Source organism: Pomacea canaliculata, linkage group LG6 (assembly GCF_003073045.1).
Source record: "Pomacea canaliculata isolate SZHN2017 linkage group LG6, ASM307304v1, whole genome shotgun sequence".
Taxonomy (NCBI): domain Eukaryota; kingdom Metazoa; phylum Mollusca; class Gastropoda; order Architaenioglossa; family Ampullariidae; genus Pomacea; species Pomacea canaliculata.
Window position 1 is genome coordinate 19,387,912 of NC_037595.1, and position 21,442 is coordinate 19,409,353.

Sequence of the window (21,442 nt, forward strand, 5' to 3'; positions counted from 1 at the left end):
GTCTCCACCAGCCGCCGAAGGTCAGCTTCAGGGTTAGGCTTGAGCGCCGTGAGTCGGTGACTCGAGGGCTGGGATGCAGCACTAGCGCCACCTTCTGTTGAGCTGGACAAACTAAGGTTTGAACCTCTCTGGTCTGTGGCCTCGCAGTCCATCTGAAGCTCATCGTTCGTCTTCACTTTCTTACGAACGTCAGGAGACGAGGCCAGGTTGGTACCTACCTTTCCTCCCAGCATCATGTGGCAGATGCAGATGAAGTAACTGATTCAGTTGACGATGCAGCCTGAACCGCTTGAGAAGAGTTTCTAGAGGAACAGTCAGCCTCCAAAGTGGGGATCGCCCGAGTGGTGATTGGCCAGATCCTGATGGAGTTTGTACTGACGGTGCATCGTGGTTGTTTCCACGAAAAGTTCCAGAACTCGAGAGATGCTCTGTAACATTTTGTTTATGTCAACTAGCACTGAAATTTTTATTTGTTCTAGGTGCTATTTTTTGTTACTTGGAATACGTTCTTAAACGTTTCAGCGTAAAATAGTAACCTTTACACTTATACTGAACTGAAGAACACACAAGGTTTAATATGAAAAAAAAACTCACCCCGTGAAGAAGTGGATGTCTGGAGCCGTGCCTGTGCCCGTAAAGAGCAAATATGCAAAGAAACTCTTTAATTTTTACAAGATTCGGACTTAACAGACAGAATATTACACGACTAATATTTCTATAAGTTTGAGTTTTCTTTTCAGGATGCCTATTACACCATACACAAAAAATAATCTTTATACCAACGCATATTACAGTGATTAAAACTCTTCGATAACTTATGTTTAATATGTATCCCAATACTTCAACGAAAATGTATTTCTATGACAGCTAAAACTCCATAAGCAAGAACTGCTAATTTCTATTCACATTTGGGGCTAGACTGAATGTGTCCTCAAACCCCTGTGTGTTATATATTTATAGATGAGAATGGTGGAATCTTGCAGTACAAGCTCATACTTACAAAATAAAGGACCCAAATGTTGATTACCAGGGCAAATAGGAAACCCCGGCAGCAGACAGAAGCACAAAATGTTATACAAATATAATAGATTTTACAATGTATATGCAATTATATAAAAAAGCATGACCTGGACGCAAAAACAGGAAGCTAGGTTAAATAGGGAAACTTTGTACGACTCAAGGTTTTTGTATTTAAAGTGATGAGGGTCTTCTTCGTGGATGGAGTATAAGGTAGCTTGATGATGGCTTCCCGCTAATAACATTATTTTAACATTTTAGTTTGCTTAAACACAATATATGTAGTTAAATTTAATACTAAAAATATAACTGCAGTCAAACGAATTTGCTTGCCAGGGCTTCATGGAAAAAACATCATCTGCGAGGTCTTGACATTGCAATATAGTTCCTGAAACATGACACTTGTCTCAGAGTTCCCTGTGTTGTCCTCGCTTAATAATTACCGCCACTGGTGCATTTCAAGACCAACTCACGAATCTACAAAGATAGGAAAAAAACTCACATTTCCAGCAGACAGCAAGCTGTGTTTCTGGAATGTGAAATGAGGGTCTGCAGAATGAAGTCCTCTCCCTTCACTGCTTTGACATAGGCACACGAGAAACGGGCCACGATGTGAACCTCCCAAGGGTCGTCACCGTGTTTCCACTCACGTAACGTGATACCGCAGTAAAAGCAACGTACGCTATCTCCAGTGCCTAAAAATTAGGAAATTAGTTTTGTTTAAGCAAAGAAACAAGTGACAAAGAATCAAAAATTTTTGAAATGGGTTTTTGTCGGAATCTTACACTATTTTTTCGCAGCTGGCATCACTCTAAAATATAGTTTCATACATGTCTGACACTTAAAGAAATATAAGTATTTATGTACATTTAAATTACATTTTTCCCTCCCGAAGGGGATTGTTAAGGTCTAATTATTAAGTTATTAATAAGGATGATGACCTAACTAGCACAAAGATATAGATTACAGTTATAGTTGCATCAATGGTGAGATAATGATGAATGGTACTGATCCTACGAAGGTAAGAATTTCTGCAGACGAGAGAAATACGCTGATGAAAAGTCAAACGCTGATCGAGAATGACACCCAAGGTGCAGACAGAGGTGGAGAAAGGAACAGATGAACAGTTTATAGACAGAAACCGAGGGAGAAAAGGATGACTCGGAAATTCTTTGGACAAGTAAGTAGCAGTTCATTCGTATCGTTGCTCAGTTGCTGTTTTGGTGCATCCAGGACTTTACATCATTTATACATTCCTGTATCCATGTCATGGTCCAGAGAGTTCAGTAAGTGTATCAACTCACATGTGACATGGAGTGACGTAGCATAATATTAGACAGATGGGGAAAAGTAAATAAACGAAAATGTATTGGACCCAATACAGATCCCTGCGGGACACCATATTTCAGGACAGAAGCATCTGAGTAACCACCATTGACACACACAGTCTGGGTTCGGTCCATGAGAGAGGATCGAAACCAGGAAAGCAACATCATGAATCCCAAAAGGCTGCTGAAGTCTGTGTCGAAGTACAGAATGATCCACGGCATCAAAGGCAGCTGACAAGTGTAATAAAGTCACTTTGTCATCGTCAGCACTGAGAAGTAGATCATTCCCAACTTTTGGAAGCCAGATTCAGTATCATGGTCCTTTCTGTAAGCCGACTGGAATGGATTGAAGAAGATTTTTCTCCATGTGTACAATAAGGTATGAAAGAACAATATTTCGCCCAGACATTTTGTAAAATCAAGCCTTATAATTTGGGGTTACATTCAACTCACCTAAATAAAAGAATCCAGCAAGCGCTAGGTCCTTCGGACTTTGTCCTGTAGTAAGAGTCGACCACGAGTTTGCGAAGGACACGAACCGGGTCATGACCTTGCAGTTCATCGGACTAGCGGCCAGCATCATGTCAAGGCCAGGTGTTGAGGGTTCGGGGATGACTGGAGGGGACGTGCCACTCGATGAAAGCCTCCCAGACTCAGGGTACGGGTATGGATGAATCACAGCAGCAGGTTGCTGAGCTTGAACAGGGAATCTCTTCCCTTCAAGGCCAGGAGTATCAGCGTGAGACATCAGAGTCGTGTATACATTATACACTGGAGGCGGCCCGCTGTTGTAGTTGCTACTTTTTTCTGAACGTCCACCAGGTGGTTCTGTGTATCCTTCTAACCCTGCTTTCGATGAAAAGGAAGATACAGCCGTCGTAGCGCCCTTTAAACTTGGCACTGGCAACGAAGAACCCTCCAAACCATCGCTTTTTTCATCGGCATGGTTATAGAGATGTGATTGGGTCTTTTCAAGTGTTGACGATGGTTCTCTGCTTTCCAGTGGGTCTGCTGCTGACTCAAACCCACTATCTGGCATCGACATTAAAGGCGGAGCAGTGGAGCGTCCGTCATCTTTTGTCTGTTGCAAAATTCCTTGCATTGACCGAGCTTCTGTAGAACCATCCAGCAATGTATAGTTTTTCGTCTGAATTGGTACGTTGGTGACATCCTCAAAGTTGGCATGTTTACATTTAGGAGAAATCTGCAAGTGGACAATAGGATGGGACTTCTGATCTCTCCCAGTGTCTTTTGCAGACTCCACAGCTGAAGCATTTAATTTCGTCGATCTTCTTCGTCATAGTGAAACCCAGACATCGCCAGGCGAATGGCGCTGACCTTTAACTCATTAAGACGGCTAAATGAGGCTAGCCTAATCACTTCATACCGCAGTGTTTCTTCTTTTGACAGTCCTCTCAGTTCTTCGTGCAGAAATGGAAAGGCCAAAACCTGCCTTGCAGCAAACTCAACACGTTCCAAGAAAAAATGTTTCAAACTGGCAGGTTCGTCAGTTTGTTCAGGTTCATTGCACATTTTCTGATGCAGTGTTTTCAAGTCATTAAAAAGCGAGTATCGGCTGCTGAATTCCTCATCACAAATCTGATCGGCGTTTGGATCAGTATTTTCTTTATTTACTGTTATTGATGTGGAGGAGGAACTCTTTCCTGTAGATATATCGGGGTGGAGCAGTACGAAGGGTGCGTGGAAACAATGACGGTCTTCTTTTTTGACACCGCTTCCCATGCTGCCTTCCGTGACATCTTCATCTGGGAATATTGTCTGATGCTCAGCTGCAGAATCGGTTAAAATTACCTTCATTTCTTTGCCATCCAATACAGCTACAGCTGGCTGCTGGCACATATTACCTTTATTGTACTCTTCCATTTCATCTTCTTCAACAGATTCATTGCCTTTTGCTTCGTTATCTTTTTCGTTTTTTAAATTGATAATATTAGAGGAAAAGTGCAAACATTTCCTGTTACCATTTCCAACGAATCGAACGGCGCTGTCTCTATCTCTGTCTTTATCTTTCTCTCGATTTTCATTGTTGCATTCATCGTTGGCGCTGAACACCTCACTGTTCTGCGTGCCATGCACATTTTCTCCTTTCCTTTTCTCGGCCTTTTCTCCTTTGTCTATTTCACATTTTTGCATATTTTTAGAGTTCCATTTTGTTTTTGGTGAAAAAATTGAATCATCATCATCAAACACACGCGTCTCAAAATTGCACTGTAATCTATTCGTGTTCTTTATGATAAATTTGAATGCTTGATTAAAGTTTCGAATATTGTCGGCATTCTCTTCATGCTTAATATTTGAATCACAGTTTGCCCCCCAAAAATCTGGAAAAATTCCCAGACTTTTCAGTATTTTTGGCCCCTCTTTATTTTGCATTATACTTGGATGGCCATTAGCTGTCGCAACAAATTTCTTTGGTGATTGCCAGCTTGAACCTTTACCCATAGCTATATCTAGAAAATTGCTGAAATGTGTCAAGAACAATTAAATGGAAGGTTGGAGGTTATGACAATTTCACGAATTCTATAAAAGAACTTGTATCTTTTTCGTAAGGGTTCTGTGGTTCACACAAGAAATCACTAGACCTGCCCTCTACGATGGTGCCTCGCACAATCTTCACGTGACGATTGAGTTGCTAGGCGCTGATGACTTGGCGACATCCTCGGATTCTTGTCCTCCTCACAGTAAGGAAGAAACAGAGAGGAATTGTATATTTGCCGCGAATCGCTTTCACTTGCGGACATTTTAATTGTGGCAGGAACCTCAAACTGTGCCTGCTCACAATCTGCATGCCCAAACAGGTGCAATAAATGCGCGAATCCAAAAATGTAGCCACCGTGAAGAATTTTAATCCAACAACCTCCACAGCAAGGGCATTCATAAGCTTGGAACATGTTCCGCTGGACTCATGTCTTGTTTACCTGTAAACGAGAAGAGAACTAGTTGCTACCAAACAACATGAGAAAGTTTTTTGCTTACATTGCTTGATTTTAAACTGGCCGGGAGAAGGACTGATGGAGGCAGATGGCAGTTTTATAATGATTTTGTTTTCTTTTTTGCGTTCTGTACGTAAATTTATTTTCTGAAAAAGGAAAGAAAATCAGATCAGTCGCAAGCTGCCAGTAATGAACCTGTCTGTCGTTCAGCGAATCTCAATGGCAGAGAAAGTTGGTCAGAGTTGTGGATATTTTCATGTGATACTGCAGTCAGTCAGAGTTAACGGACGCTGCTGATGTTGCTTATGATAATGAAAATGACGACGACGACGGCGCTGACAATCAAGCAATAAAATCAGTTGATTATATTAAATGGTATACATTTACAGACTCAAGGGACTAGTAACATTCATAATTCTAAAATTTAGGCATACCTTAGTCATTTGTTAGCAGCTGCAAGAAAATCTTTTTGTCAACAACCAAAAATGATTATATTTTCATTTAAGTAAGCAATAATCACTGTTTTCACAAGAGAGAGTAGGAAAGAAAAGTCTTACATTACTAGAGACATTGCAGAAGAGTAGACAAGGTCTAACAAATAATCTGCTTTTTCTAGTTTAGACAACATTTTGACAAAATAATCCTAAAAAAAAATTTGAAACACCAAAATCTATCTTTCGAAATAAATGCAGAATGACCACTACAATGTAGTTTGTCAAAGAAAAAAAAAAGCTTTCTCCAAAGAAAAATATTTCTGAAACTAATCTACACAATATCATAGCCAGTACCCCTGAAAGAACCAATAGTGAACGATGAGAATTTCTGAAGAAAATAAAAACAATTTTTAAAATACTTACCTCTTTCTACCATCTGGTAGCAGCGGTCAAGAAAGACTAAATTTACACTTCGTTCTATAGAAATTAACAGGATTGACATCACAGAAGATATGAGAGAGCATTTTACATCCGGAAAAAGGTTCTAGTGTAGTTTAATACCAGTCTATCCTTAACTGATAAAGTCTGAAAGTAGCAAATCAGGGAAGTATTTGTCATACACGTACGCTGTGTTATTCATCCGAAAAAACAATCACATGACAATGCTGCAAACGATGAGTATAAATACGGCAACAGTAATATTATTTCATTCAAACTTACACAGGCCTGAAGCAAGATGGTAGAAACTTGTCATCACTCCTGACTGACCTAGAGTCTATTTATAGCTCTATAAAGTACAAAAGGTGTGTAGATGGTTTTCCATAGGTGCAGCACCAAGGACGGGTAAGAGAACCTCATGACAAAGGATAGTCTGTATACAAAGTTTGTGAGAATACGAGGCGAATCTTGCGGGGCTTAATCAAGTTCCTGTTCTAGTCAATGTTTATCGCGCCTGTTTTTGTTTTTCAATTCAGGCGGGATAAATGGGTAAACAGGTGACAAATAGTGACATAGACACAGATCGAGCTAATAATAAATCTTTGGGTGTCTGGTGACTGGAAAGAATTTAATCTATTCAACAATGTTTGCCTTTGGGTATCTGGTGACTGGAAAGAATTTAATCTATTCAACAATGTTTGCCTTTATATCACTTTTCATAACTTCGTCTCCCCACATGTCTGTGTGTGTGTGAATGCACATAACATCGACTAGAGATAACTATAACGTGTGCATTATCATATGCTTACATAGTTCACAAACATGAACACGTTAGCAAGATTGCCAACACATTATATTTAATTTTTGCTATCTCCTGCTATCATAGGAAGGTAACGGCTGACATTTATACACAATCTACGAATCACACCACCACAGTATGTAGGATACAATGGAGTAAACAAGCTGTACACAGTACAAGGCCTGTGATCGCTGTCATATTTGACATGCGACCGTTCCTAGAGACAGAGAGCTGCATCTAACAACCAAAATATATATTTTTAAATCAACTACATCAAAATACTATAAATGATGTTTTAGAGTTTTACCATATTCTGAAATCGTCCCGATGTCGAATCATTTTCTAGCGAACGGGAAAATCCAGTTGAGTAGAATTGCTTTCTTAACTGCACGCAATTTTTATTTACCTGCTTCTGGGTCATATAACAAATCAGTAAGTAAATAATTTTATTATATTTGTATTTATTTTCAGACTTTTAATGAAAGCTGTAAATAATATTTGTCTGTTTTTTGTCTGTCATTGTGTCGAGATTTCCGCTCACGGGGTTGAGGCTCAATGAACCCGAGGTCACGTGTATGTTTGCTAGTCAAGTGTCGACAGATAGCATATCTTTCTGTTTCTTGTTTAACAGTCGGAAATTCTCACAATGAGAAATGTCTAATTCATTTATGAGTAGATCATGTATTACTTATTTTTCTTCTGTTCTTCTCCTTTCTGTTTATTTTTTCTAATGTAAATCTTTTTTGGACATTACACCCCCTTCGGTAGAATGTATCTGGTTTTCAAGACCCTTTAGGTCGTAAATACTCTTTGCAGTTCTTTGCATGTAGGTCTCTCTAACCCTATAAAACCCATTTATTTCTCACTTCTTTCAAACCTAACATTTTTCACATATTTACGACTTAAAGGTTTTTAAGGAAACATTTTACCATTTCTTTGCCAGATGTTAAAAAAATAAAGTGTCTCATGATAGCTACAAACACTAGTTCGACAAATCGATGCCTTTAGAGTATAAACTTCTGATGAGTAATCATTAATAATAACGGGTATTCCCTAATGACGATTTTCTTTGTTTTATTTGATTTCAACGCGAATCAAATTAACTGTCTTTATTATAAAGGTTCTTGAGTTTGAGAATTTATTGCACTTGAAAAATCAAATAGTATATTTAAATAGTAATAATTAGAAAGGAAGTCCCATAATCTTTTAGTTGTTGGTGAATTTAGGCATTAAAGACCCCTGTTGTCGGGGCCAACCTGTTATGAGAGCGGTGTCCATCGCCTGTACTTTGCTGATTACATCCATTAGCCTACTATTCTGTTCTGAGAAACATCTAGCACTTGATGAAAACCATTCATCTGTTTTCAAACATTTCCAAAGGAAGGAGAGGACTAAGTTTAAGTGTTGTTTGTTAACTTCCGGAAAAAGTTTGGCTTATAGAAAGCTGTGATAAAACTCATTAGATCATTGACTGCAAGTATTTTGAGTCCGCTGTCTTGTACAACAACATTGGAAAGTTGTTTGCTCGGACCTTTCATACTGAGTACATTTCATGTCAACACAGTCACAGGCTTCCGACCTGACAGGTCCACTGTTGGTTTGATATCCACTTGTCATGAGAAATGCAGTTTTCAGTATACATTGCTTCCATCACAAGTCTTAAATATTCTTCCAAAGATCGTTTATCTGTCTAAATTACTGAACCTAATTGTATCCTTCCAAAACTGATATGCTAAGGACTGTAAAATTTAATGGCAATTCATATTAGTCTATTATTATCTACACAGGCGTTGATGACATAAAGATGTGCCATTGCTTCGACACTCCTCTGGATTTTCTTAGTTCTGCTTCTGAGTCAATCCTTCAGCACCTCAACTGAGGCTGTTGTGAGAAGGTTAGGGTTGAACACGACAGATGGCAAGACCTGATCTCACGTCTGTCTTGGACAGTGGTAAGCAGGTCACAGCAGGTCACAGCAGATCACATGACGACTACTCAACTTGTTTTCGGAGTTTCTGGTGTCCTATAAGTTTGGCTCTGCTTCGTACAACAGCTTGTCCCGCTCTGCTGGGATTAAAAGTAAAATCACGTGGCACAAATTTCTGTTACTGGTCTGTCCGTGTTGATATTTGTCCTCTTACTGTGAACTTCTTTTTCTCCAGTTGCTGTCATGTCAGGTGGGGCATTCATGATGCCTCGAAGATGATTCCCAAAGGTCCATGATCACTCGCTTACTGATGACGCAATTTTCATGACGTCACTGTAGGATGGACACGTCACTGTGTGCACAATACAGGAAGACGACAGTTGAGGGATTCTTTTGTAAGTTATTCGAGGCTTCCGAGGAGGGATGGGCTGGGGTACAATGAAAGGGAGTGTCTTCACCAACGGCTTGCAGGTCTCAGCTAAGAGAGAATCACTGGCTTCCTGTCAGTTGTACGTGAAGGAAGAGTAGACCATTTAGATATTTGCGAACTACCCTCCACTTCTCTTCTCTCTACCTCTACTTTTCTCAGACGGACAGCGGTAGAATACATAGACAGAGTGGTAGAAAGAAAAGGAGGACGAAAGAAAGAAGAAAACGACTGGCTTACAGGACTGACTGACTAATAAATGAATAAAAAAATATTTTCTTACCAAGATGAGATTGTCAACCACACCTTTAGCTCACGAAAGAAAACCAGAAAAGAGGCCAGCGAATCGTTTTCAAGTCTAACAGGAAAATAGTGACTAAGGTAGGAAATTCCCGACACGTAAACGAGCTAATATAAGACATGACGTTGGAGTTAATATACTTTATTTACTGTGATTTAATTTAAATCAATATTTTACTGTACGGCCATAATCTTCACAAGAAATTAAAGTATATGTTAATAAGATGTTGCCATAGAACTATTGTCACAGTACTTTCCATTCGAGTCAACAGGATATGACGGTCTCGTCACATGGGCTTTCCTTTATCCTGAAAACATAAACAGTTCCATCATAAACGTTTGCCTGTTAATAGAACATTCTCGTGAAAAAGTTTCCAGTAAAAAGTTTGAGCTCAAGAGATTAACGGCCTGTTTTCTCAATACGGATTTATTTTAGACATATTTTCTAGAAATGTACTCATGATATGATGATCTTGTGGCAATGATGATCTTGACAGGGTTAGCGTACGGTCATTAGACAAAAAGCAGAGATGTCTGGTTGTAGAGAAAAGAAGTCAATAGAAATAATCAAATAAATTAAAACACGCCACAGAGAGGTTGTACGGAATGCGAGACTGGTAGCCATTGCAGAAAATAAGGAGAGTGACACGATATATTCTGGAATAATCTTTAAAAATATTGTTTATAAGAAAGCGATGAAAATACATGTCTTCTGTTACCTTCCGTTAGAAACAAATTATATACAGCAGGAGCAGATTAAAAAAGATGTATAAATTATGAAAATCCATATTTATTGCTGTCCACATGTTTTAACATCGCTTTGATTTTAATATTTGTACGTGACCAAAAATTACAATTAATTGTGCAGGAAAGTAGAATATATAGACCGACGAATGGAAACAAATTACAAAACTCAAAACGTTGTAGACTGATAGAACTAGAGATGACAAAGTGAAGCTTTTTCTAAGCCAATATACTTGAAGTCAGTAAACTACACTTACCGATTATGTAATTTATTGCACGAAGCTACCTGTTGCTGGGTTTTAGCCGAAACGTGAATACTGGCGCCGTGGAACTGGTCACGTGGGTGAGAGTTAACCTCAGTTCTCGCTACCCACGTCAACATAAAGTTGCAGGGGGACCACACATACAATACTCACACGTCGATCACACATTTGACCAATTGGCCCACAGCCCTCACCCTTGCTATTCCCCGAACACAAAACTCGACGTGTAATGTAAATAGAAATGGTTTAATAACATAATTAACATAAACAATACATACAAGGCTCGTCTGGAGGTTTCAACCTAGCTCTGATGCTAAAAGCTGTTCTCGGTGGTGGTTTGGTGGAGATCAATGCAAGCCCTGGTCACGTAGCCCTTTGCTTTCCGTGACGAGAGTTCGACGCTGGTTCGCGCCCTTGCTCAAGATTCCCAAGTCTCGCCCTCCCGGTCTCGAAGTACAAGTGTAGTTGGTGTTAGAGATGCTGAAGTCGCTTCGACTACTGACCAGTCCACTCTGGCATCATGCCGAGAAGTGTCCTCCTGGTTCTCCCTTACCTATTGTACTTTCGCACGTCACATACACCAAGGGATGCCATGGTCACTCATCAACTAATCAAGTAGCCAGCATCGACGAGAGCACCACCACCTTACTGAAGCTCCGCCCAGCCTGCATTGGTGTAGTGGACAGGTGACTAACTTCAACTTCCCATCAACCTGGAGGACAGGTGTGAAAGCCCCCGAGGTGTCACCCTCGTCATAGACGTCACCAACTGGCTGGTCGCGCTTGGCTGCTGTAACCACTTAGGGCTGTCTCCCACTTATAACATCTCTGCGTTCCTACCTCCTATTACACCTCTACACTTGCACATACTCCCCTCTTTCCTTCCCTAAGAGTCCTCTTGCGACTGATATTTCCCCACTACGTGACACTACAAAAAGCTAATTCAAATCGTATATTAAAGTCGCTCAAACATTTAATGTACATTTGAACAAGACTTCAAAACTCGTATAAAGTAGAAACTAATACAATGTTTGTTACATTAAAATACATTCTGTAACACAAGGTGGATAAGATAGGTCACGAGTTTGTCTCCTAACACTGTTGCTGTCAAAGGACCCTGAACTAGGACCAATCTTCAAATCGAGGCAATGAAATTATTTACGGTTTGCAAAAATTAGTAAATAACACAAACTGTCGCTTATCAGCAGACGAGTAACTATGGAATTATAACTGGGTAAAACTTTAGAGGAATGTGCACACACCCAACAGATGAGCCATGATTGAGCAGAAAAGTTAAAGACGGGGAAAGATAAAGATTAGCTTCCACCTTCCATTGCCATCATTACAGCGACTAGAGATCAATTAGCTGTGGAGCTGTTATCTATTATAACAGTCTGCAACAAGTATGTTAACAACTACAGAAAACAGCTAAAATACCTGTGTAACCATCAAAATAGATAACAGTTGCATATTATGTAACAGTTTATACAATTCATGCATTTCTCAATGTGAAGTTAATATTTAAGACACATCAACATTTTAAAAGTAATATAAAATAAAAATTTCTCGTTAAAAGAAGCCACTTCAAAATGTCAGAGGTAGAGTACATCAAACCTTCCTGCCATTTCTAAATTCCCTTTAGTTTTGACCAGTGAAACATCATCCTACATTTACGATCTTTTCTCCTGATATAAATTGGAATAACTGCTCAAGGTAGTTCAAAAAATATTAGTTACATCTCTAATCCATTTATGTTTTCAGTGAAGGCAAAAGTACATAGCGGATGTTCTTTCAGCTCATTTGATTATTTAAAGTTGAATAGCCACACTCAGTAAAATGTTAGCTGCAATTATTATACCTTTCGAAATGTCATGACAGTTTATAAAAAATATCTATGAAAATGTATGTGTTAAATTATTATTACAGTAGATTACACTCAATGTTTTGAATGTAATAATTAGATAAAAGATGCATTAGGTGCTGTAGCCATGAGAAGAGTTTAAAAGAGGTAAGTTTAAAACCAAGACACCAATTGGCTGTCTGAAGGTAACATTGAAGTTTCAGTATTTTAAGTCTGCTCTATATCAATGATTGACTCTCTGAAGCTCGAATTTTATGTATACATAGATTAGCTACGACTGCCAAAGTGCAAAATTGCCAAAAGAAGCAAAATGAACTGGGGAAAAATACTAACATACCCTTTCTTTTTTTACAAAAGTTATTATAAAGTGTCCTACCAATAATTTACTGAATTTTCTTACATTGAGTGGAACCTTCCGTTCCTTTTCAAGATGAACAATAAATTGCTGCTATAATGCACATCCTGCATTTATGACTATTTATAACAATACAAGTCTAAAGGAATTTCTCATATTATAGATACACATGTATAGAAAATTTTTACTGGAATGTACGTTGACTAGCAAAAGGTTTTCACTAAACATAACATTATGAATACTTTTTTGACAAGATTTGTGGATTTTGAATTTCTTTGAAGCAAAACCCTCCTTAGTCATGTATTTATGATATGCCTCAGTCTAGTTACAGTTTGTACAGTCTGTGTTCACACTAATTGATTTCTTCAAATTTGACTTATTATGCAGTATGTTATATATTGCACAATTTAAAGCAAAGCAAGAAATCCGCAAAAATAGAGCTATGAACACCGTAGTGCATCGATGGTCAGAAACCTTTCTACATGTACATTTAAGCAAAGCACAAAGGAGCATCCGTAAGTAATTTATAAAGCTGAAAGCACGTTAACACAGGTAAGTATCAGTCTGAGCCGATGGAAAGTCTTCTGCTAGCTAATACTTTGTGTGGAGTGCAGTTGTCTCAAAAAAACCCTGACAATCCACACCCTGGAATACGCGAGATAAGCATAAATGTTTAAGCTTGCTTAAGCACAGGTTTTTTAAGTTAAAAAAAGGTAGTCACGTGATCTTACGGTCGCAGGAGTAGGTGAACATCTTTGGTTGCTCTGGTTATCCTTGTTATCCAAAAGAAAAAGAAAACACCTTGTGGTTATCATACATCGCCTTGCTATCCACAGAAGACGATCCACACTGTCATCACGCTCATCTTTGTTCACCATTACTGCGCTTGAGCACTTTCCACAGTATCAAAAAATAAAAAACAGAATATATTTATTATTAAGTATATAAGAAGAAAACAATATATGGTCGTCAAAAGCTCTTACAATCCAAATGTGACCATCGGAATGGGGTGACAGCAAATGCCAGCCTGGCGAACTGCTGGGAACGGAATGTGTACGAATAAATTCTCATTTCAATTGCATGTGTAGGATCCAGTAAGAAAGCACAATGATGAACTGTTTCAAGAATTCCATCGAAGAGAGTACACTTGAATCGTTGAGTAAGCATGCAGTGTACAGAACTGGGTTTCTGTGACTGGCCTTATCAGCAGCAGGAACTGGATCTGATTCTTTCATGGTCTCTCGACATCCGGGCTTTAATCATAACCGCATCCAGCCTTCAACTCCTCCAACGACGAAAGTGAGTCATGTCTAGTCCTTTTGCCAGAAGCCTATAAAGAAGTAAATAAATAATAAAAACGTAGCACAAATAGCAAGAGTATTTGGATGAATTCATTAATCGAACAAAAGCAGACTGAAAATTTAAAAAAATAAATAAAAGACTTATACTTCGTTTTTGCATGCTTGCGGAGTACTTCATGCTTCTTATGTATCTTAGAGAAAGTAAGGGCATACACTTTGTATTTTTATATGGAGCTTCTAAGGATAATGGAGTGAATGGAGTATCTTCAACTGTTTATCAGCAATAATTTGGCCAATCATTTCTGAGGGAGGCAGCTTACCGAGGGGCGAATGCCACGCTCTCCCTTGCGCCGCAGGTGTGCACAGAAAGGTGAGAAGGCTTTGTGGCGGGCCCAGGGACAGTGGTGGGCCAGCCAGCCTCGGATGGACACGTCACAAAACGAGCAAGAGGCAATCTCTTTTCAAAAAAAATATACGAGCGAGTATAAAGATATGATTTTCTTCTTCAGCACTTTCATTTGTCTGTCGCCATAAACGTGATTCTTTGCCCTTGTCTTCATCAAGCACAATATGAAACTTACAAAACGAATTAAATGACAAAATACACTTACAAAGTCAATAAAAATTTCCATATTTCCTTACATTGATTAGTTTGTTATGATGACCTGTTCATTTTCTTTCTCACTACTTTGTCTAATAATTTCATGTTTCGGTCTGTTAGCTTATGAATTATTGCCAAGGTCACTGGTCTAGATATGCCTTGAATTAATATGTTAAGCTTTGACTTAACAAATTTGTGCTATATTAAAGATTAAAAAACCTGCAATAAATTAAAAGGATTGTGTTTTTAAAAGAAATGAGAGTACGTGAGTGCAAGCAAGAGAACATAAAACACAGAAAGATTTTTAGTAACTACATAAAGTATCTAGTAAATACACAAACATGTAATATATACACACATACACACAACAACATAGGATACTGTTAAATCACCTCAGGGTAACACAACATCACGGTCAGAGGAACTACTAAGTGTAATCATAAAAATAACGAATGTGAAAAATCAAAATAAATATTACCAAAAAATTACACTCTGAACATTTGTCACAATTTTTTATATTCCACATGCAAAATCAAGCTTCGCCTTTCATTTACCTTAACCCTGTCCTTCATGCACTCCTTTTATGCTTATCTGTAATGCATAGACAGTTTAGAGTGGTTATTATATCTCAGGTAAATGTGGATAAGACGTGAATACGAACGTTTGAAAATTTGAAAAGAAAATGAGTTTTTTGCCCATAAACAGTAATAAAATGGTTCGGGTTGGTGCTTCAGGGTTGTGGAATTAAGAAAAATTAATCACTCTTGTGAAAGGGTAAACAGGGATTTGGTGTTCACAAAAATAAACCACAATGGGGTGTGACAGGGTTACGGAAACTTGTTTGCGGGACAGAAAAGATTCGCACACAGGACATAGAATACAGCGCTGATTGAAAGATAAAGGACAAGAAACAGGATCTCACTGTGTACTCAACAATCTAGACAAGTGAGATGAACTGCGTGGCTTCATATCGTGTGGTACTTAAGTTTCTCGGAAATGTTGTTTCCTGTCACCCTTTGACGTCTGCATCAGGAATTATTCCCCTTCAAGACACGCAGCCATGGAAGACACAATACAACTTCAGCTGCTGAGACAGATGTCAATGGATGATGGTTTGATAAAGTGTTATTCTTGAAAGTGCGACATTTCGGGTAGGCTGTAAACATGGGAGAAGGCAGGAGATGGTGATATCTACCCTTCCAAACTCTGAACTGGCAAATGTCTTCGAGACAGAAAGTCTGGATCCAAAAGGTGTGACACTCATCACCAGATATATCTAAATCATTTTACTAATACAGTAAACCGTTAGAAAGTCTTGTTCGAAATAAAGTTGTCAGAATCCGCTAGACGGGTCGATGCAGACCACACACAAGCATTCGCACGAACACACACAAACAAGCAAACAAACAACTTTTCAGCCAACTCTACCTGTATTTTAATGTAACAATATAATAAAGTTTTGATAGTGTATGTAGAAAACATAATGTGATGTAATACTACCCAAGAATCTATCTTAACTGCGCAAATTTCTAGTGTAATAAAATTATAATGAGCGTATTTTTAATAGTTCAATGGTGTCAAATCATTCTTAAGTGGAAGTACTTTTCCACAGCCATCATAATCATCACCACCACCACATGAAGTTTGAATAAATTGACTTTTCGACTGTAATATAGAAAGTTTCAGCACACACTATTTAAACACAACACCCACCCCAGATGTGTAGCGAAAATACAAACAACAAGCAACCAAGAAAAACATTATTGCTTACTGTTGTCAGAGAAATAAAAGCCTGCCTCAGCCATCGTCATGATGCAAGGTCCCGACCAGTTCTTGGCTAGAAAACTTTCACTTCTCCCGTCTATGTTAAAGAGAGGCTTCCTGACCCTGAAGACCTCGTGGTGGTTCAAAAGATGCTTCATGCTCCGTGTACCCTGAATTCGACTCTCACTCAGCGCCTGGGCAAGAGAAAAGGTAACTGTCATCAACAAAGTGTCCTCGCTTCTCTTTTTTCCCCACTAACATCGTCGCCAGTGTCTTCTTTCGTCGCGATAGATTACAAGTGGTTGTGTGTAGTTTTAGCTTTAGCATTTAGCAAGTGTACAAGTCTTCTAGCTTCTGCAAAGACTCGAAAACATCCTACAATATATATATATCCATGACAAATCGTAAGAAGAAAAAAAAATGACAATGTAAGTCGACATTGACCACTCATTTCTTTGTCGTTTAAATTCGATGATGTGGTCACCTTATCTCTTTTGAATCTTTGTTTATTTTAAGTGTAACTGAATAATGTAGTAATAAGCTCTAAGTTCAAAATGTAGAACACTGTTGCTGAGGTATTGTACACCTAGTTTTAGGTTATCATCAAATGATTCGATTTTTGAAAGCCACACAGACATACCTGATGTGTTTTTATAAGCGTAATACAGTACAGCATGATTAAAATATTGAATAAAATTAAATCAACTTTCTTGTCTTTACATACTGCCTCATAGTTATAATAAATGCTCGAGCTTTCACTCTGTTTCCATAAACCATACAATCTAGTCCAACAAACGAAGCAAACATAAAAATTAGTCTTTATTACAACTTAATGAGTGCAACATTGTAGAATGAATCATGTTGACCAATATAATAAATACTTAGGTTTAATCAATATTTACGATTAGATACACTAATCGCAAATCTTTCGTTGTACTGCATGTGTCTTTTGTTTTCTCCTTCCACTCTCTCTCCTACTCTCTATTAAAACTTGAGGAAATGTAGCTCACTCATAGCAATAAATTTCTAGTCAAACACTTTGTCACTCTTTCCTAAAGGTAACTAACCATATGCATTGATGGCGGGGGATGATCCTTGCCGTCGGGAGACATGGTCAGCAAGTCATCATTGCGAAGTTCATCTGGGATATCGTCTATATCCTCCGCTTCGTGTGGCAATGACCTGATCTTCTTCTCCATACCTTTATGTATGTCTCTACACATCCTCATGGTCCTAACGTAAATCATAGAATAGTAAACCATTATCCTTCTCATCGTCATCATCATGATCATGATCATGATCATCATCAGCGGCAGCAGCAGCAGAAGCAACAACAACAACAAACAACAGCACCGTATTTGTAATAGAATAGTACAACTAAAAATAAAGCCTTTCAAATAATTTGCCAGGCCTCAGAGAATAGGGGCAAGGAGAGTACATTGATCAGATGTTAATAAGTCTCTCTGTCCCGTTTCTTCTCGGTTCTGATCACATTCAGTTTGAGGTTTGCAGGCGTGTATCTCTAGAATGGAAGGGAATATTCACCCAGAAATGAGGAAATAGTATCTTGCACTGAGATTTACTAGAATAAATTGACCACATTAGTCCTCTAAGGTTTATTTTTCTATAGCAACATTTGAAATAGATAAACCACTCAGACAATATTACAGAAAAGTATTAAATGTATGAGATCACGTACATCCATTGTTTAAGCTGATAGTTAAGTATTTCATACAGCATTACAATGAGGACATAGATTTCAAGTTCAAGTAACTTTAATGCAAGAAAAACAGCCAAGAGGTCCTCGGAATAGGACGGATGTCATGTTAAGCACAATGCTGGGAGAAATATGGAACATGGACACAAAACCTTGAGCATAATGTACTGTCCGTACAAAAATGGATACACCTCCACAAGTACGCGCACACACACACACAATATGAAAACTTGGATACAAACCTTATATAAACTTTTAGGATAGCCTAACTGTGAATTGTCAAGATGGAAACCTTCCTGTAAGTGGCAAGAAACAAACAAACAAATTTCAGAACGGTGTAGTCTTTGGTGGTTTTATTCCAGTACAAGAATATATCTTTGTACCCCATCTACCCTTGCCACACCCATACCCACACCCAAATTTTTCCTATACGAGGAATTATTGACGAAATGAATGTATGTCCTTTTCAGTTATTTTTTTTTTCTGTAACATGATAACACCTACCCAGTTAGAAATTAGAAACCAGCATTATTCTCAAAGTTACGATTGGCAATTCAAGCATTTTTCTTTGACGTGCAAGTCAGTGTTGCATGTTGCTTTCGTCGGCTTGTCTCCCCTTTGACCATAAAAACCTTTTTCTTATCTTTTGTTGCTCTGTATAACCATGTCTGTACGTGTGACTGTGCAAATACGTTGCTCGACTTTTATTCATTACCCTAGGATTCATCTACTGACATGATTTTATTCTTCTATCGGTTTTCTCAAAAGTTTCTCTCTCTCCATCCTTAACGTATTTAATATAAGTCAATAAAATCATATCTTTTCCTTTGGTTAAAAACGGGCTTCGTTTTTTTCTGTCATGGTTATATATATTTTTTTTTTGCATTTAACATAAATGTGGCATGCGTAGCAACTCTTGATTAAACACCTTAGAAATAAATGTTAATCACGCTTGGACTAGAAATGTTTTGATATGTGGACTAGGCCACCATGTAGATAGTTCTACGAATAATTCTCTCCCCTGCCTTTCTGAAGTTTTCTTTCGGAAAATCGGAAATTTCCTTAATTTGCCAAAAAACACTAGAATCTTTATTTAGTTTTAAAAAAGGCTTGAGCCCGAGGGGAATCGGGAACTTCTCGATAAGCTGTTCGGCGGAGATGACGGGAACACTAGTTGCAGGCAACGACGCATTAACTCGATGGTTACCTGACGCGCATGCGTATTGTAGCTAATAGAGGTTAGCATCTGTTTTACATCACCACCAACCCACTCACCCAGGTGTGCTCTCAAAGTTACAGAGGCTTCATCTTGTCAACTTCTTCAAACTCCTCAAAGTATCCCTACGATTGTAATCAAAATTTCTAGGACTCAGGGAGGAAGCGTAAGAAGAAATAAAGAAATAATGAAGTATAAAAGCTAGTAATGAAAAACTCACCTTTAGCAGATTAAAGTGCTGCCCACTTCGTGCATGGAAGTATTTTCAAACACAGCGATGTGTACCCGAAATCACTGTCGGAAACAAAGCACAAAATACATTCTTCAGTAGCATTCAAGTCGGAACACAAATTTCAAGTCTTAAAGGTTCTGCAAAAGACATTTCGCAACCCCAGCTTGTCTTGTATGGCATTACTTACTCTGATCTCATCAGTTACACTTCTACTACGAGTATGAATGAGCTGCTGACCCGTGGGAAACAAAATCACACGAACAGCCAATCAACGATCGACAATATCATAATCACATGACACCTTTAAACTGGTGAGGAGGGGGTCAGTAGAGACTGGGTGGCTATCACGTAGCGCTTCATGACCTTTGTCAAGGACTGTATACATAGAAGGGGAAGGGTTTTTGCAAATTGGGATTCTTTGTATGTTTGTGGATCAGATTCTGTTGGGCTTCAAAAGAGGGCAACAGCCGAGAAAAGACTGTTGTGTTTGCCATGCTGGAGCTTCCAACCTGGCGGCTACAATCTATCCTACATAAACAAATCAGAAGCACTTTTCCGAAGAAATCCAAAGTTGCGATACATATTAAAGGGACATACAAGAGTTCCCCTAGTATTTTAACTGGTCTGCTTAATGATTATTTTAATGTTAAAAGAATAAAAAAAATTAAAGGAACGTAAGTTCAGCATTTGATATATTAAATTTAACACCAACACCCACGCATATCAAAATATAGGCTTTTGCTCGAAAAAAATGTGACCTTCACGAGATTTCCTCGTGTCCTTGCCCTCTGTATTTTTCACCGCATTATTGCGATAAGCACTTCCTGTTCCGCTGACGTCATTATCGTGGCCCCATTATTTATTCAGGTCCCATTTTTTGACCTTCTCTGTTTTGTAAGGACTAGTCAATAAAACCTTGTGCAACTGTTTTCACGAGTTTCTCCCCTCCACATGTTACAATTCTTTTTTCGTACTAGCATGAAAACTGTACTTCTTCTCAGTTTTATGACCAGTGAATTATCTTGCACCTTTCTCTCATCTGATCGACTTCGTTGATAAAATAAAATATGTTTAAAGATCTCTGGCTTTCATTTCAGACAACAAGTAAAAAAAAAAAAAAACTGTTGGTCTTACCTTTGAACTGTTGAGCTAAGCCGTGACCATAATTCATTTTCACATGGATGTGTAATTGTTTTTACCACAAACCGACTGGTATTCGCTGACTGTGTACAGAAGTATCCATAGAACTGTTACACATTTTCAGTAGGGTTTGGGATTCCTACTTACGGCTTGCAAAGAAAACACAAAACCTTACAACAATAATGTCACACACTACACTGGCACAAATGTACTCCAAAGATGAATACTCAATACTACAATATCAGCAGGACATTAATACAGACCTGCGTGACCGATATGTCTAAAGAATAACCAGACACGCAATAACACACCTGTTGGCAGTACGATTAGCCATGCCCGGCCATTATCTAAATAACACTGAGAAGCATGCTTAATATAGTCGGGTTTTACCCAGATTAATGATGTCATTAGCAATATCGGAACTACATCTTGTCTAAAAATAGCCATCTGTGTGTATACCCTTTTTCTTCCAGGAAATTTTGATCACTGACGGATATCAATCCAGGTTGATGTCATCCTTAGATGGAGCTAATTTTAGCTAGGTAGTTATTTCTAGTATACGATACAAGGGAGAACCGAATGAAACATAAAAGGCTTGCGTACAATGATTTAAGAGAAAAGCGCT

The 21,442-nt window shown here is 38.4% G+C and overlaps 2 protein-coding genes across 7 annotated transcripts; both read right to left on the bottom strand.

Annotated features, from left to right (window-relative positions):
* Positions 1-232: 232 nt before the first annotated feature.
* Positions 233-9,725, bottom strand: LOC112567362. Of its 5 annotated transcripts, XR_003099809.1 has the most exons (6): positions 9,608-9,678; positions 7,278-9,397; positions 2,799-5,284; positions 1,520-1,712; positions 595-625; positions 233-428 (listed from the first exon to the last, which is right to left on the bottom strand). XR_003099809.1 is itself a non-coding variant. In XM_025244061.1 (5 exons), exons 2-5 carry the CDS (start codon positions 3,445-3,447, stop codon positions 315-317), a joined length of 987 nt encoding a protein of 328 aa, XP_025099846.1. In that variant the 5' UTR covers positions 3,448-5,284; positions 9,608-9,725; the 3' UTR covers positions 233-314. The 5 variants fall into 4 exon arrangements, 1 of the variants encoding a protein (XP_025099846.1); XR_003099808.1 differs by lacking the exon at positions 7,278-9,397 and having other exon boundaries at positions 9,608-9,725; XR_003099810.1 differs by lacking the exons at positions 7,278-9,397; positions 9,608-9,678 and adding an exon at positions 6,454-7,218.
* A 1,135-nt stretch (positions 9,726-10,860) lies between these two features.
* Positions 10,861-21,177, bottom strand: LOC112567363. Of its 2 annotated transcripts, XR_003099812.1 has the most exons (8): positions 20,812-21,177; positions 19,666-19,739; positions 18,472-18,525; positions 17,580-17,745; positions 16,520-16,706; positions 14,468-14,604; positions 13,830-14,176; positions 10,861-13,619 (listed from the first exon to the last, which is right to left on the bottom strand). XR_003099812.1 is itself a non-coding variant. In XM_025244062.1 (6 exons), the coding sequence occupies exons 3-6, from the start codon at positions 17,739-17,741 to the stop codon at positions 14,102-14,104; spliced, it is 561 nt and encodes a 186-aa protein (XP_025099847.1). In that variant the 5' UTR covers positions 17,742-17,745; positions 18,472-18,525; positions 19,666-19,848; the 3' UTR covers positions 10,861-14,101. The 2 variants fall into 2 exon arrangements, 1 of the variants encoding a protein (XP_025099847.1); XM_025244062.1 differs by lacking the exon at positions 20,812-21,177 and having other exon boundaries at positions 10,861-14,176; positions 19,666-19,848.
* Between the last annotated feature and the right edge of the window lie 265 nt (positions 21,178-21,442).